Raw genomic sequence first — 16,302 nt, 5'->3', positions numbered from 1 at the left:
GCCTTTCCCTTCTTTCCCTCCATGTGTGGATGAACCTTGAACTGGGGCAGAGGAAAATCTTGATACTTGCTTTTATTCTAGGTTTCTCCCACTCCAGTGAGGCAGACAAAACACAAAAATAAGGATGTTTATTAAACTCATTTCTAGCCCACAGCTAGGGCTCATATTCAGCTCTATGAGCCACCATCTGACCTCATCCCCATTCAATGTGAATGACATTAGAGAGGCCGGGCCACAGGTTGATCCCACAGTAAGGGGTCCCTCCCATGGCCACTACAGATAAGATACACTGCTGGGGATAAAGAGGGAAAGCATTGGATTAATACGTTCCTCTTCACCCTGCCTGGACCCTCTCATTTCCCCCCCACCATCCAAGACCATGGGCCAAAGGTGCCTAGTACCATCTTGTGGGGTATCAAGGGAAGCCCCTTTATTAGACCCCAGAGCTATGGGAAAGGGATGCCCTTCCCTTCTTAGCCATCCCAGGCCTCGAGGCCACTGAGGTAGAAGGGGGAGGGGCCAGGCCACTCTAATCCCCCTTGTGGGCCCTGCTCTGGGCTTGCCCCTTAGGGAAGAAGGGGGCTTTTGCTGGTACAGGAGGCTGATACATCAGCCCGGACTGGAATGCTGCAGTTCTTCCCGAAGCCACGAGGGCACTGGCTGTCCAAGCCGGCTCAGCAGCTTCGACAGCTCCAAATTATGGTTCCGGAAAAAATCCGTAAGGAAAAGGCGGGACTAACAGGAGAAAAATGAAGTCAGAAATGGTAAGGAGTGGACAAAATCAGATCTTACAGGTGGAAAGGGATACCCTGTCCCTGGCTTTGCTTACCTCAGTGTCCATATCTGGATACTTCCGGCCTTTGCTCTTGCCTAGACAACGAGTCTTGCCACCTTCAAGTCCCTGGCACCAGAATCCCTTATCTTCATCAAACCTGCTCAACAAGAAGAGGCCATTAGGTGACAGAAAAGAAATCCAAGCCTCATAAATGTACACTACCTCTCCCAGCCCAGAGGGACACATGTCTCTCCTTGCAAGACAGGGTAAATCCATGTCTCTTCCAAACAGACACGGTCAACCTGCTTCCCCATTTCCCCCAGAGTCATCCTCCCCTGGGTCATGCTCTCCCACCTGAGGGTCCGTGTGTAGTTCAGAAAGGGTGTGATACCCAGGAACTTCTGGATGCTCTCCATTGAGGCAGCTGGGTTGGTACGCAGTTCTTGCCCATCCACAATCAGCAACTAAAGGGACAGGGATGTGGTTCCCTCTGTATTCCTTAGAAGCCTCTGGGCTGAAGGGAAAAGGAGGGGAAGGGGACCCCCATGTGGGCTACCGGGGAACTGTACCTGTCCAGAGGGGTAATATGTCAGCCAGCGTTGCAGATGGGTGGAATAGTAGCCAGGGACAAGACAACGGTCCTGTAGGGAGCGAAGTGCCAGAGGGGCATGGGAGGAGGCTGAAATCACGTGGTAGAAGGTATAGTTCAGAGCAACTGGGTCTCCATGTGCTCGCTGATGCTGACGGACAAGGAACAGGAAGGCAAGGAATTGGTGATTTGACAGCATTGTTCTGCCCTTCCTCTTAGTCTAGTGAACAGACAGCACAGGCACCCCTCCCCAAGGCACTAGCTTAGTTTCCCTACCCTCATTCCTTTCTGTCTCTCTAGCAGTCACCACCTCTCTTAAGTTCTGATGTGTGCCTAGCTTCAGGCTCACCTGGTACCAGGAGTAGGCCCTGTCAGCAGGGTTGGTGAGCACAGTGATGATCTTGGCTCGCGGCAGGAGGGCAGCCCCCCGACGTGGTACAACCTCTGAGTCAAAGTAGGTGGCACTTTTTTCAAACAGGAAATCAGTGCTGGCATTAGAAGGGACAGGGAAGAAATCCATGTACCTAGGAAGTAGTAGAGAGGAGAGGCAGAGAATTTGCAGAGTGAAGGGGCCGGACATCTGTGCTGGGAGAAGCTGGAATGGGGTATTTTAGGGGAAGGGAGTGTCCTGAGAAGCATTCCAGGTCTCACCAGTCAATGCCCTTGTGGTAATTAGGGCTGCTGAAGAACTGAATCTCCTCAAAGGTGCTGGGGCTTGGGAAACTGCTAGTCACAGCTGGGTGGAGGCTCAGGAAGAAGTGAATAGCTGTGGTCCCTAAATGAGAGAGAAAGTCCAGGCCATTGTGGGAGAGAATCCACCTCAACAACATCAGCTTGAAAGAGGTGAGAAAATAATCACTCTGGGTGGTAAAATACCGTTTGGCCAAACTAGAGCGAGAAAAGGAAAGCCTGAGAGAGGCCCAGGGAAGGGTTAAAATGGTAGTTCTCAGACTTGATTGTGCATCAGAATCACTTGTGGGTCTTTCAAAAAAAACTCAACAGATGATTCTGATGTATAACCAGGTTAAGAATCACTCAAGGGACTGGATTAATGAGGGGTGGGTATGAGAAGGGAGTTCCTTGGCCAAAGAATTCTTTGGGTTTAAGGCAAGGCAACAGAAGTTGCCTAAGGATGATTCACCTGTCTTCTGGGGTCCCACAATGAGGAACTTGGGGAGCCGATCACAGGTTTTCTCCTTGGACCAGATATCTTTGTGCCTCTTGTCATCACAGGGATTCTGAAGGTGAGGCCAAGAATCAGATAATCTTTTCCTCAACGGCCACCCCCATCACATCTCTAGGTCAGCCTGAGCTCCACCTATACCTGCCAAAGGGGGCTTCGCTCTTGAGGGAAGAGGTCAAAGTACTTCCGTGCGAGAGGGACAGGAGGAAGGGTCTGTAGGCGCAGCCGTGTCCAGCACTGGAGAAAGCGCACCAGGCTCTCAAAGGTGTACAGGCCCAGCCGATCATTTCCATAATTAGACAGATGAGTCATAAAGATGCTGATCTGAAAGGGGGTGCCTGCATGTCAGATTTGGAGAGCCTACCCCACTTCAGAAGTGGGCTTGGTGAGCAAAAGTCTCAGTATGCAAACACTTTGGCTGTCCAATCTTCTAGCCCTTCCTCTCGGCACCTTACCGGATTAAGCAGCACTGTCAGAAAGAGTTCTCCACCTCGGATGCTCCGGTCTAGTTCGCGAGAGCCTCCGGGATACTCATTATAGAAGATCGTGTGAGTGAAGAGGCCACACGTCTGCCGTGGCAGCACCTGAAGGGAAAAGAACAAACAGGGACAGATGAGATTTGAAAGGTAGAATGAGAAGTAAATTAAGGACAAAAGACCTGAGGCATTAGGATTCCCTGGGTTTGTAGAGGACTCAGTCTGAAGTTACAGCAACAAAGCTCTTGCTATGTGCATTATGACTTTTCATCTCTCTACCCCTTATTATATGGATGAACTTGGACAATGCAGGTTGGAGGCTGTCCAAATGTGGGAGTTTGATTCAAGTCCGTATTGGGAGTCCCTCACCATAATGCCATTGTGAATGAAGCCACGGCGGTAGCGGGCAGGGCGGAGATGGGGATACTCCTCAGTGCTGGTCACCTGGATGCCCCACACGGATTTCCAGGCCTCATAGAGCTGTGTGTGGATGGGATACACGCCGGAGTGGTGGGGGGCCACAGCATACCCCAGATCCGTGGGAATCCCATGCTCCTGGGAATGGCAGAGACTCTCACCAGGACCTGGTGAGGTTTGGGGAGTAGAGGGTAAAGAGGGTGGGGATGCCTCCACAGAAAGTAAAATGGAAAGGGTGGGGAAAGGGTACCCCATTAGGGTAAGGTTGAGAAGGAAGCATCATCTTTGGGAGAAAGTATGGGGAAGAGATCCAAGGGTCTCACCAGAGCAAACTGTTTGTTGAGCCTCATCTGGTCAGCCAGCACGGAGCGATTGTGGAACAGGTGTGGCTGCATGTGGCTCCACATGTGGGGGAACCACCAGAACTCTTGGCGGTGCTTCAGCAGCATGTCGTCCCCTGCATCCTCCTCCTCTGTCCCTATGACCACACACTGACCACTGACCACAGCCGGTCAGCCCCTGTGCCCTCCTTTGTTCTGTAACAACACTGACCACTTTCCATCCTTGGGACAACATTGCTGACCTCTGCCCACCTAAGACTATTTTCCCGATTGCCAACCTGCCCTCCAGCCGCCCATGCTAACCTAAATTCATACCCACTGCTAGCTCCTCATAGCATTCTGACCCCAAACCTTGCCCCTTTTCTCCAACCTGTCTGCCCAGGAGGATGGACAGTGAAGAGACAAACTAAGACTGATACGCTGAAGGAGCAGGGGAATAAGCTCACCAGTATGATAGAACTTGCCCGAGAAGCCCAAGTTGAAGGTGAAGTTGGGGACTAAGGTCCTGAGTTTGTTCTGGGTGGTCAACAGAGCCTGGGAAGAGTAGCAGGGACATGAGAAATCAGGAGACTAAGAAGGAGAAAAATGAGAAGTAGCATTCTTCTTGCCTAGAAAGGGTAGGGAGCGTACCTATGACAAGCTCAGAATCAAGGAAGGGAGTCTGATAGGACAGAGCTTGAAACAGCTTCTAAGGAAAGAAATGAGTCAGGAAAAAGAAAGACTGACCTCAACATCAGCCACCTTCATGCGGGTTCCTTCCTTGCCCACAAAGATGTCATCGATGTCTACCAAGATGTAACGGTCAAGGTCCAAGCAGAGGCGCTTGCCAGTGAGGTACGCAACAGCATCGACAAAAACGAGTTTGTGAAGCCAGAAGGAGAGGCCATGGCCAAAGAGTACCCGCTGGATGCCATCGTGAAGCCCCAAGTCCTGTACCACAGTGGGAAGCCGGGCCCGGCGAGGCAAGGGTCCTGGCACCGGGGGCTCAGCTGGTCGAAGGCTGGCAAGAAGCACTGGTTCATATGTGCTATGATTGGATTGGAAGATGGTCCAGTCATCACCGGGCAGTGGACCCGGCTCCAGGCGGCTGGGGCGTGTGAGATGCAGTAGTGGGGCAGAAGGATTCACTTGGTAGTCCTGGAGCCCCAAGTTTGAATGTAGAAAAAGGGGAAAGCCCTTGAGCTGGGCACTCAGTAAGCTATGCTCATGGGCTCGGAAAAAGCCAATGATGCCCACACCATACTCCACACAGTACCGGTCTAGCAGTTCCCGACTCCAGGCATCCAGGTTGACATACTTGAGCAGGTTCTCATAGATGACCAAGACATACCGGCCACGGGTATGATCAGTCAGTGTGGGCATGTCCCCTCGGCCAGGTGCCAGCTCAGTGCTATAACGAAAACGGCTGGACTCCAAGATGGCCACAATCTCCTGCCCCAGCTGTGAGTATGCGCTCTCCACAAACACAAGGACCACGGGTTCAGTTCGTGCTGTCTCTGGCGGCCTGGGGGGCCGGGGTGGGACTGGAGGCCGTACAGGGCCAGGACCAGCTGCCCCACCACTACTGCAGTCTCCCAAGGGCAGGGGCAATGGTTCCTTGGCCTTGGGGCTGGTGGATACGTAGTAAGCCAAGAAGCCCATGGAGCCCAGACTGAAAGCGATCAGCAGCAGTATGAGGCGGTGCAGTTCCAGCTGCCGAGCTGGGCGTACCACCTTCCACAGCTTGAGCATGGCGGGGGAGGTGAGGCAGGGATGGGGACCACCTTAGGGGATGGGAGGTAGGAGTTCTATAGGCTGAGGCTCTCTTGGGAGGGTAGAAGGATATGAAAAGAGGGGAAAGGGATTCCTGCAGGGTCAGTTCCCTGAAAAGGTGGAAACAAGTCCCCTTAGTATAGGATAGGGGAGGTAGAAGGGGCAACAGGGGGCAACTGGACAGAGTCCATTGGTCTCAGGTCACCATGGCCCACTGGCCCATGGCTTCAGGATGCAAATCTAGCCAGGCTCCACCTTTGGTCCTGGCTGAGCTCCTCACATCAGAGGTCAGCAAAGTTCACAATCTCTGCCCTCACTACCTGTAAGACAGAAATCAATGGGTTACTTCTCTCCTTGAAACTGTGTCATTAATCCATTCCCCTCTTCATCCCATTTCTCTTACCTCCTGCTCACAGGATGGTTTGTTCTCCAGAAAAAAAAAGCTCCTGTAGAAAAACAACATAATCTGAGTCTCATACTTTAGCTTCACAGCCTGTTCCCTTTCTTAGAACACTGTCTAAATTCTCCCCCCTGAGCTAAGTTCAGAATTGAAGCAGTATATCCAAGGTCTGGAAGGGAACAAATTTCCCATCGACAAGAGGCCAAACAGCCCAGGAGGCTGAAAATGAACCTGCTCTGAAAGGAGTTCCCAACCCGTGACAGAGCAGTTGGTCAGCCAGCAGGAGCTCTGTTCGTCCTGTGAAGAAGGGACGGAAAGCCCCAGAAGTCCCGTGCTCCAACAAAATATCAGATAAGAGGAAACTCGTGTGTCTGTTAATGTTCCTCATCTATCAAACCCAACACCACAGGCTAACAGTACTAATGAACTTGCAGTCAGGTGGGGAAATTCAAGAGGGAAGAGAAATGGTGTTAGCTAATCATTCTACTACCTTCCAAATCCAGAACCTGGGGATTCTCTTTTCCATTGCTTGTGAAAAATTACCCATCCCTCCCCTTTATTTCACTTGTGCCAGCGTCAAGAGGGGTGATAACAATGTAGCCCCAGAGCAGGGCACATCACTGGCACCTAAGAAAAGCTAGAGAGCTGAGTCCAGAGTTTGTCTCCCTATCCACTCCAGTTCTCTTTCCTAACTTAGCCTAGGTGGTACTACACCCTCACCCCTGAACAGCTCAGAAGGGTCCTGAGCTACCCTGGAGAGACATGAGGGATTGAGTCCTGTTACAAAAACAGAGCGAACTGAATGGGGCTGCATGACAGAGAGCAACAGGAGCTTAAGTAGTATACAATCAATTATAGAGAAGGAGTAAGAACAGTCGGATCAGAAAATAGTTTTAAGGAGACCTAATCCCGGAGACTCTTTTCCTTAAGTAGATAGACTACTTCTAGAAGCTTTACCGTCACTCTCCCCACTTTAGTCACTCGAAGTAAGGCCAGTGGCTGGAGATCTCTCTCTACCACACATCCCACACACACACATACACATCTCCGGGTGATTAAGCAGAGATGGGGTCCTTCAGAACTGAGAGAGACAACTTAAGAACAGTTCTGCTTTGGCCTGGGTAAAACTAATCGGCGTGAAAAGAGAGCTGGGAAAGGATCAAAATGGTGATGGGAAGGGACGAATCCTAAGAATTAGAGGAAACTTTTTGGGGCAAACACAGTAGTGAGAAGAAGTCACTGTGGGGAAGCAGATACTGGGGGTGTATCACCCACGAGGTTAAGAATAAGAGTTAACATATACTGAGGGCTTACACTTTGCCAGACATTCTTCTAAGAGCTTTCCATATATCTAATACTCACACCAGCCCTAAGAGGTAACTAATATTCCCATTTTACATATGACTAATTTGAGGTCCAGAGAACTTAGCAACTTGCCCAGGATCACACAGCTCCGTCAGTGGAGGAAATGGGATTCAACGTCAGGCCTGTCAGGCTCCAGCCCTGGTCTTAACCACTGCATTTTAGCTTCGAACCTAGAAGAAGCAGCAATATTCAGGGAAGGGGTGATGAGGGAATACTGGGGTGGGAGGATAAATGCTGAAGCGGGACCGCGGCGGGGAGGGGGCTAAAGGTGCGGGCGCAGCAGGAGGAGAGTAACAGAGGGGGGTGCTGGGGAATGCGGGGGTGTGGGCCCCGCGCTGGGAGACCGGCAGTGCAGATGCCGCGGGAGGAGGGGGACCGAGCAGCGACACGGGCGTGGGGGGCTGGCACACGGGGGTCGCGGACGGAGGGCCCTGCTGGTGGGAACATGGGCTTACAGGTGGGTATGGAGAGAGTCGGGCGTGGAGCATTAAAGGGGATGGGGCAAGGGGCGCGTGGAGGAGTCTGCGGGGACATAGGGGCGGGCGTCGGGCTGGGGGGAGCCCCGAGGGGAGGAGGAGCCCCGTGCGGAGGGGACGAGCCGAGGGGAATGAGGCCACTGCCAGGGCGGCCTGCGGAAGGGACGGGGGAGGGGAGCGCAGGCAGCCCCGAGGGGCGGCCGGGGACGCCCCTGCGGGAGGTTTCGGTGGCCACACTGAGGGAAGTCTGTGAGGGGAGAACTGCGGGGACCGTGGCTGGGGGCCACACTCTGAGCGGGGGGGTCTCCTCAAGGGCGGCTCACCCGGCGGACTGGGCGGCGTCCCCGCTGTCCCCGGGCTCCGCCACGTCCCGGGGCTGCCCGGCTTCCCTGCTCTCGGGGCCTCGGGCTGCGTCGCGGCGGCTCCGCCATCTCCGAGCGAACGCTCTGCCGCAGCCGGGCCCAACCACCGCTCCCAGCGGGGGGAGGCGGCGCGCAGCCGCTCGCGGCCCCACTTCGGGTCACCCCCGCCTCCGGGCCGGGCCGCCGCGCTGCCGAGGTGCCGAGCCGCCGAACGGTGTTCCGCAGCGCTCGGCCGAGCCGCAGCCTCATAGACGGCGGGCTCGAGCGCCCCGACAGAGGCGCCCCCCTCCTTCCCGCGCAGTGGCACGGTCCGGCTAGCGTCGGCGCCGAGGGTCCCGGAGCCGGGGCGGGCCGAGGGTGTGGGCTCTTCCACTCGGCCCGGCGGAGGGGGAGCCGGGCCGGCCCACTGCGGGGCGGGAAGGCTGTCCTGGACGCGGGCGGGGCCCGGGGGCGGGGCGAGACTCAGAGCTCACCCGGTAAGGGCCCGAGTTTTTCCCCCCGCTCCAAACTCGCCTCAGCAGACTGGGGGACTAATTGGAGGCTGATGAGTTTATGAGGAAGTCTTATTCTAAAATGAGCCCAAAAGGGGTGGGAGAAGGTACATCTTCTCCACCTGAAGCCTTGTAACCCAGGCTGTTAAATCTAAGCCTCCGGCCATAAGCCTCCAACAGCAGTAACACAATGGAGTGTTTAAAGGTTATTTTATTAAATATCTTCAAGGTTTCATTGTAACAAAGCTATGAAGGGTCTACCAACATTCAGAACAAACACTATTTTTAAATTATTTCTATGTCATCATGCAAAAATTCTGCATCAAATGCCTTCTCATTTCCTGTTTAAAAGGTGATTTTTTTTTTAATAGTCTATTGTCTATAGATGCTGACATTAGCCCCAGAAGAGGATTAAGAATGCTAAGAAGTGGGGCTGGAGCAGCCATATGAAGCTATGGGTCTTAATGAACTCTAAGACCATTTGTCTTCAAGCCAGCAAAACCAAACCCTGTGGTGAAGGTGTCTGCGTGCTGGTACTGCAGGCTGCAGGGCAGAAAAGGGTTAGGGCCCAGGGGCTGGGGCATGCAGGAGGTGCTCAGCGGAGCCTGGCTAAATCCAAGCACCAGCACCTGTGAGTCTGCTCTCTTCTCACCTGGCTCCAAGGTAAACCTGTAGCTTTGCCTCTTCTCCCAGCTCCTGTGACTCCTTAAGGCAGTCCAGGGAGCTGGGGCCCACCCATCTATCCCCCAGTAGTGCAGACAGGTCTGCACAGTTGTTTTGGGGGAAACCAAGGCCATGACCAATTGCTCCTCCATTATCTTCTCTGCTATCTGCTTAGAGTATAAATTTTTCCCTCCTGGAATGGAACTCCTTGAGCACAGAGAGGGACAATGAATGTAGGAGCCTTGGCTCTGGACATCTCTTTTGGGTACATGCAGGTGAGAGACAGGGTGATGCCCATGCAGATTGTCCAGCAGTTAAGTCTATACTTCAGTTGGTCAGTAAAGAGGTCTCTTTGTAGAGGATACCTCTTCTTGCCCGAGTAGTCAGGTCAATCTCAAAGACAGGAAAAGAGATGGGCGTGCAGCAAGGGAAGAGGAAGAAGGGAGGCAGCCCCGAGGGCAGCCTGAATGCATAGAAACAACCATCACTCAATCCCGCTGCCTCACTCTTCCCATCCCACAGGGGCACTTGGCAGAGGGCCCAGGTCCAGATGAGGGTCAGCACAGGGACCACCAGCATGAAAAGGCAAGACAAAGATGATCCAAATCAGCACGGAAACAGAACTGCCAAAGGCAGCAGGGGGAGCCCAGACCAAGGCCCGGCTCTCTCCTTGCTAAGTTATAAGAAAACAAACACGAAGCAAAGCGGCAACCCCTCCCACTTCCCAGCTGCAAGGATTGGGCCTCAATAGCAGGGCCCACGTGCATTGTGCATCCTATAGAAATGGATGAGTCAGTGAGTGCATGTCAGACTAACACGAGGTTTCTCATCAGCTTTGTAGCGGACACACTTCTGCAGCACCAATTCTCTTCCCGTCTATACTAAATGGTACAGTACAGCAATGTCCGGGCCCTGCTTCTCAGTCCTGAGCCCACTGTTTCTCAGCTGCCTCCACGGCAGGCTGGGAGCTCCGCGTTCTCTCCCAAGTAGGTCTGTTGGCCATGATGTTCTTCATCAGCCTCATTCTAGGCGTGTATACAAATTCTGCAGACGTCCATTCCTAGACCTGGGGCAGGTAGGCCACCTCAGGGGCTGTAATCACATCACAGCCCCCAAAGTTCTGTCAGAGTTCTTGCCTGGTCCCCTGAGTCCATGGAGGCCAGAGGCTAAGCTCACCTCTTCAGGGCTGGTAGGTGAGCCCATTGCTTGTGCCAGGATGGGCATCACACAAACTCCTGCCTTCTTGCTAGCCCAAGGGCTACTGGTGGTTTTAAAACGCATCACGGTATGGATCCCATTTTTTTTTAAACGATCTTCTTTTCTTAAATGTAAAAAACACCTCGGTACAGCAGAGACAGACACGAAGGGCGGGCGGGAGGGCTGCATGCAGGGGCGTGCATTGGCTGCTGCCGCTTTGTAATTTAATTGTTTTAAACCTCAAACGAACAGGACTGCCGCTGTCACTCAGGCCCTCCAGAGCCACTGGCTGCGAAGGTTTGACCTCCGGCTGGGATCTCCTTATGCCCCTGTCAAACAGAACAGACGTGGTAACAGAACAGAGGACAATACCCACACAGAGGAGTTCCAGAGACTTAAACACACTACATACGTGGTCAAGTCTGCCTGAGAGGGTGGAGGATGGGGGAGAAGATAGTATTTAAACATAACACTGCCTCACATTTGCTTACTAAGTGCTTTCCTTACAAGTATATTATTTAATCCTCACCACAACAAAGGAGGTAGCCACCGCTCCTTTTTTTTTTTTTTTTGGGCTGCACTGCAGCCATGTGGAATCTTAGTTCCCTAACCAGGGATCAAACTCGAGCCCTCTGCAGTGGAAGGGCGGAGTCTTAACCACTGGACCGCCAGGGAGGTCCCTCCTTCTTCCTTATTGACAGCTGAGGAAAATAAGGCTTAGGGAGGGGAAGTAACCTGTCCAAGGTAACCCAATTTGGAGTCAAGGAGCCAGACCCAAGTCTGTCTGACTTCAGAGCATGACTTATTACAACCACCACACTGTCCAGCCTTCACTACTCTTCTGGGATGGCCCATGTATCCTCCCCCAATGCCACCTCTCAACCTCTTCCTCCTCTGACCCCACTTGTCCCAGCCGCTCCCCAACCCCCCACCAGGTGCACCTGTGGCTGAGCTCACTGCAGCGGTGCGGCAGGGGCCCCTGAACAGTGATAGTGGACATTGAGCCACTTGCCATCCCGGCGGTGCCAGACCCGGGTCTCCTCTGACTGGCTGGTGCGAGGCCGGCCCTGCCCATCGATGTACTGGGTAAGGCGGATGTAGGCGATGCAAGCCGCGTCCTCTCCAATCACGTGGACGTGCGGGTTCAGGATGGTGGTGTGGATGGGCTTGCTGTTCTTGGACAGGACTGTAGGGGGCAGGGAAGGGTGGGGTAGGTAGGAGGGTGTCAGGCCTGGGGACTGGCATTTTCCTCCCAGCCTGCACTTCCCAAGTCTCACCCTCTCTCCAGTAACCATTCTGTGAGTCTCCAAGTCCCCATACACCTTCCAGAGGCTGGGAAACCCCATCAGATTAGTCTTGATTATTCAAAAGGAAGAGAAAGGTGTGGAACAATGATAATAGCAGCTACTGTTTTAATCAGACATTGTGCTGAGGGGTTTTACACGCATGAGCCATATTCCTTGGTCAATATTATTTTCTTCTTTATAAGATAAGGAAATAGGCTCAAGGAGGTTAAGTAATTTGTCCAAATCACACAACATTTGAACTCAGGACTATCTTAACGAAAGCCTATGATGATCTTTCTACCCTAATAGGTGGGTTTAGATTTCATAAGGGTTGGCTTGTCCCTAATTAGGGTTATAGAGCAAAATCAAGAACTTAAAATATTCAAAATTGATTTCTGATTTTAAAAAGATCCAAAGTTAAAAAAAAAAAAAAAGTCACCAAAGCACCAAGCTCAGGATATTCCCAGGGTTCCCAGGTCCTCTGGGGGAAAACCAAGAGAAGATGGGTTGCCATTATCAGCAAACACTATGGATTGTGTTGCTTTTATTGAGATTCATATTTTACTTCAATTCAAATATTAGGGGCTACATGAGACCTTTTGGAGAGCTTCTATAAATTCTGGAATTGCTTCTGGCTGACAGAATTACCTAGATAACCTAGGGTTTATAACTGCAGCTAAGACATGGAGAGGATGGCAGTTAGTAGAGAAAATAGTGAGAAAATAAAATCCAGGGCAGGATCCTTTCCCAGGATAAAGTGGGAAAGATGAGAAAAAAATAAGAAGGGGGACGGTCTTAGTGGAAAGAAAGATGGGAGGAGGAGATGAATCAGCTTCTTATCCTCTGGGACTTCCAGGAACTGTCCAGGGCATATACCCTGCCCCCCTGGCTCCCAGCCAGGACTCCTATCTCCCTCGTGGCTAGGAGGACCCTAGCCACAACTTCCGATCTCACAATCACCAACAGCGCCCTGTTACTTGCTTGCACATTCTTATCCTGGTTTTAATTTCCTCTATTCTGAAACCTGCAGACACAGAGCTGAGATCATTTCAACCTAACCTCGCATGGTTTCCAATCGTCTTGGAACAAGGCGAGGCTTAAAGAAATACAGTGGCCTTGATTATGGCAACTGGCATTGGCACTGCCACGAGGCAGCTGCAGAATGGAGGGGCAGGCGGGGCTGTGGAGGCGGCCCTTTGAAGGTGCCAGTTGAAGACCATCCTCAGGGCCCAAGGGGGCAAGCACATAGACCAGGGTGCGGCAGGCAGGTCCAGTAAGGGAAAAGCGGGCAACTGGGAAGAGGAGAAGGTGAGCGGGGACAGAGGCAAGGGGGTGAGGGGCAGGCAGGAGTATCTCAGCAGCACGAACCCACTCACGATTCTCAAAGTAAAACTTATGGAAATCCATCCCTTCCACGAGGTTACCGAGGGCCTCAGGCTCAAAGGAAGTGAGGCCTGGATCACAAATCTTCCTGCAGGGGGAAAAAAAAAGCAGCCCATCAGTCTTGTACGAGAATTACTCATCTCTCTTCCCCATCAGTGGTGTCTGTCCCGCAGCAGGTTATCTGTGGGCTGGGCCTGACAACACGGCTGAGATCTTAGAGCCCTGCCTGCCAAGCCACTTAGCTCTGCCCTTTCAGCCCACGGCCCAGACACCACAGGCGGGCTTAATCACTGATGTCTACCTGGAAGGGCTCCCAGGCTAGGGGCCTGGTGTTTAACTCAGACACTGTGTGCAAGGCCCAGCCTTCTCTTTACCCCTGGTCCCAGCTGCTTTTTGGGAGGAGGGAAGGCCTCGAGAGATGACTTGGGTCTCAAGGAAATAAGTCTCTACTCACGTGTAGGCCTCAAAGTCCCCATTGTTGATGGCCTCAATTAGTTGTTCTGTGATCTTAATGATCTCCTGTTTTCGCACTGTGGGGGGAAAAATATAGCAATTTACCCATGGGAGACTGGGAATCTCCCAAGTGACAGAAAGCCCTCCCCAATCCTTCAGAGAATCCCCTGTGATCTCTCTGACAAAGACATCCCTGTCTTCTCTGTCTTTAAGGCCCTTTGCAGGAAGATGAGCCCACCTTTCTCTCCATTCCCCCTCTGTTGTCCATAGAGCTAACGACCCCCCCCCCCCCGCCGCACAAAGCCCGCCTTATGATCCCCTGGCCTTTGCCTCCCTCTCCATCAACAACCAGGATGCAGAAAACACTCTTGTCTTTAACAGCTGAGGAGCCTGACACATTGTGAATATTCTGCCCTCAGTCTGTGTATCTGATCCCTAGCAGGTTTAGCCTCTCAAAGAACCATCTCCCGATAGGGCTGTTTCCACCACCCACTTGCTTCTCTCACCTGAAGGGGCTCAGTCAGGTCTCAGTTACCACCTCCCCACCCCCAGCCCTCACTTAGTGGTCCAGAACTTAGCCCTGGGCGACAGCCAGCCTGAGAGCAGAATCTAGCCAGGGATGAGGTCTCCAAAGGATGAACAGAGCCCTGGGATGGATGCTTAATTCTCTTCACCCTGCTCATCTCCTCCACAGGGCTTTTCTGGGATAAAGGATCTTGGAACTACAAACACTCTTTTTTAAATGGAGCCTCTCACCAGTGAGACAGTTCCGTTTACCCTGGACAAGCCTTGGAAAGGCTCTAAATCTCATACCAGCTCTCAAGCCAGGACATGTCCCTCAGGAAAACCAAGACAAGCTTCAGACTGACAGGCAGGCAGAGTTGGTGCCCTCAGAGCGCCCCCAACCCCAATCCCAAGCCAAGGGACTGCTGGTAACATCCTGCTCTCCTAGGCAGCTCACCTACAGGGAGCGCCACTATTAGCAGAGGGTACCGCCAGGGTAAGGGAGGCCTCGTACTGAGCTCGGGCTAACCCTGACCGGAGCCCCAGGCTGGCCCAGGCCACAAGCCTTTCCTCACAGGAGCGAGAGGCTGCAAGACAAATGTGAGCATTAGGACAGCACAGCTAAGGGGCACCACTGGGAGAAGGCAGAGCAGCCAATGGTACAGCCAGGAGGGGGGCTCTACAGCCACGAGCACCACCATGGGGGCAGCTCTAGGTGCATAAACAGGAGGTGAGGGGAACCAAAGAGCTCTATCCACTTTCTAGAGGCAAGCAGGTAGGCACACGTACACACACACACACACACACACACACACCCTCTCCAACCCCACCACACCCATCTGCAGGACCTGACTGGGGCCCTATGGGTGAAGAGGATCGTGTTTAGAAACTCTGAAAGGACAGACGGTAGGAGGGAAAGAAGCAGACAAAGGCATCCTCTACAAAAACACAACTAAAAATATAAATACAAGCTACCATTAACCCAGCAAAGCATCATACCCAGACATTCTACTATCCCATTTATTTTTCGTAATGCTATGAGGTAGGTGCCATTTTATCCCCACTTTACAGATAAGTAAACTGTAGCTCTGGGAGGTTAAGTTACTTCACACATTTTTGAAGGTAGTGTAGCTGGATTTAAACTCAGGCCTGTCTCACCCCAAGCTCTTAATATGATATTACGCTTAGCCTCAAGAAGCACCACATCCCGACATGGTTTCTTGACTATGGCAAATTTCACCCCCCCACCCCATGCCCACTACCCTGGACCTGACTTCTGACTCCACCTTTCTTCCCACTCGGTGCCGAGGCAAGGCCCACTGCACATCCCAGTGGCTTTCTACTCCTTCCCTCCTGCAACGATCTTCCACCCGCTCTTCATGTCTTTGGGCCCCAGTCTCAGGGCCCCTGCCTGGTCTTAACAGCACCTCCAATCAGCTCCCACACCCAGCAGAGGCTGAGCTCCTGAGGCTGCCCAAACGGACAGCTGGGCTGGGTTGACAGCTCTGGGGAGGGGCTGGGGGGGGAATCCCCGAGGGGCTTCAGGACAAGCCAGGGAGACGGAAGCCAGAATGTGCCTCCCTCACACTTACTGGCTGAGGAGCAGAGAGAAGGCTGGGGCTGCATGCCTGCAGAGGGGGCTGTTCTGTCCCGGGAGCTCCGTCCTTCAGGCACCGAGCTGCCATTCCCAGTGCGGAGCGGGGCAGCTAGCCAGCCAGGGCAGGGCAGGGCAGGGCAAGGCAGAGCAGCCAAAACAAACAGAACAAGGCAGGTGAGCGAGCAAGCCGGACAGGACCCGAGCCCGTGGCACTGAGAGCCAGGGCAAGGCGATGCCTCGGGCTGCTGTGGACGCTGGACCACGTCCAACGCCGCCGCCTCTGCCACAGAGGCCTCCCAGCTGAGAGCCCCAGGAAGGGGCACAGACCTGGGTTTGTGGCTTCCAGAGGAGCCTGCGAACAGCCTGTACAAGTCCTGGGGAAGATGTTCTAGGGGGCAAGGCTACAAGGTCAAGAGTCCAGCAGTGCAGGAGCCGCTTACCCTGCCAGCATCGTCAGAAGTGAACTGATCTGACCTCAATCCCAGCAGCCCTGGAAGCACTGTTCTTTACTGCCTTATATGTTTATGCTTTCTTTTTTCTTTTCCTTTTCCTTTTTTTTTTTTGGTATTACCAGAGATTTGTTGCTCCCTTA

The 16,302-nt window shown here is 53.0% G+C and overlaps 2 protein-coding genes across 18 annotated transcripts in view; both read right to left on the bottom strand.

Moving 5' to 3' along the window:
- Positions 1-6: 6 nt before the first annotated feature.
- Positions 7-6,046, bottom strand: NDST2 (N-deacetylase and N-sulfotransferase 2). Its single transcript, XM_060034783.1, has 14 exons — positions 5,937-6,046; positions 4,508-5,853; positions 4,228-4,315; positions 3,764-3,918; positions 3,393-3,578; positions 3,003-3,131; positions 2,689-2,871; positions 2,506-2,602; positions 2,016-2,139; positions 1,714-1,888; positions 1,345-1,515; positions 1,130-1,239; positions 830-932; positions 7-735 (listed from the first exon to the last, which is right to left on the bottom strand). The coding sequence occupies exons 2-14, from the start codon at positions 5,510-5,512 to the stop codon at positions 610-612; spliced, it is 2,652 nt and encodes an 883-aa protein (XP_059890766.1). The 5' UTR covers positions 5,513-5,853; positions 5,937-6,046; the 3' UTR covers positions 7-609.
- A 2,774-nt stretch (positions 6,047-8,820) lies between these two features.
- The window catches only part of CAMK2G (calcium/calmodulin dependent protein kinase II gamma), a 54,253-nt gene continuing 46,771 nt past the window's right edge, over positions 8,821-16,302 (bottom strand). For 9 of the 17 annotated variants that reach the window (XM_060034760.1, XM_060034763.1, XM_060034761.1 and 6 more), the window contains 5 exons: positions 15,706-15,819; positions 13,611-13,686; positions 13,150-13,244; positions 11,429-11,673; positions 8,821-10,816 (listed from right to left, as the gene is read on the bottom strand). In XM_060034760.1, coding sequence (XP_059890743.1) covers positions 11,441-11,673; positions 13,150-13,244; positions 13,611-13,686; positions 15,706-15,819 — 518 coding nt within the window. In that variant the 3' untranslated portion in view covers positions 8,821-10,816; positions 11,429-11,440. The remainder of the gene's footprint in view (positions 10,817-11,428; positions 11,674-13,149; positions 13,245-13,610; positions 13,687-15,705; positions 15,820-16,302) is intronic. The other 8 variants (XM_060034766.1, XM_060034772.1, XM_060034768.1 and 5 more) reach the window with 1 other exon arrangement.

This window comes from Delphinus delphis, chromosome 16, assembly GCF_949987515.2.
Source record: "Delphinus delphis chromosome 16, mDelDel1.2, whole genome shotgun sequence".
Taxonomy (NCBI): Eukaryota; Metazoa; Chordata; class Mammalia; order Artiodactyla; family Delphinidae; genus Delphinus; species Delphinus delphis.
Note: the sequence above shows the minus strand (reverse complement) of the source record. Positions and strands in the feature narration are given on the sequence as shown.

Bases quoted from the DNA above. Each gene is read 5' to 3' on its own strand.
- NDST2 (XM_060034783.1), bottom strand. From the start codon at position 5,512: ATGCTCAAGCTGTGGAAGGTGGTACGCCCAGCTCGGCAGCTGGAACTG. The intron at 4,316-4,507 runs GTCAGTCTTTCT...TACTCTTCCCAG, and splicing joins TGAAGGTGGCTGATGTTGAG to GCTCTGTTGACCACCCAGAA. The intron at 2,140-2,505 runs GTGAATCATCCT...TCTCTCATTTAG, and splicing joins TGTGGGACCCCAGAAGACAG to GGACCACAGCTATTCACTTC.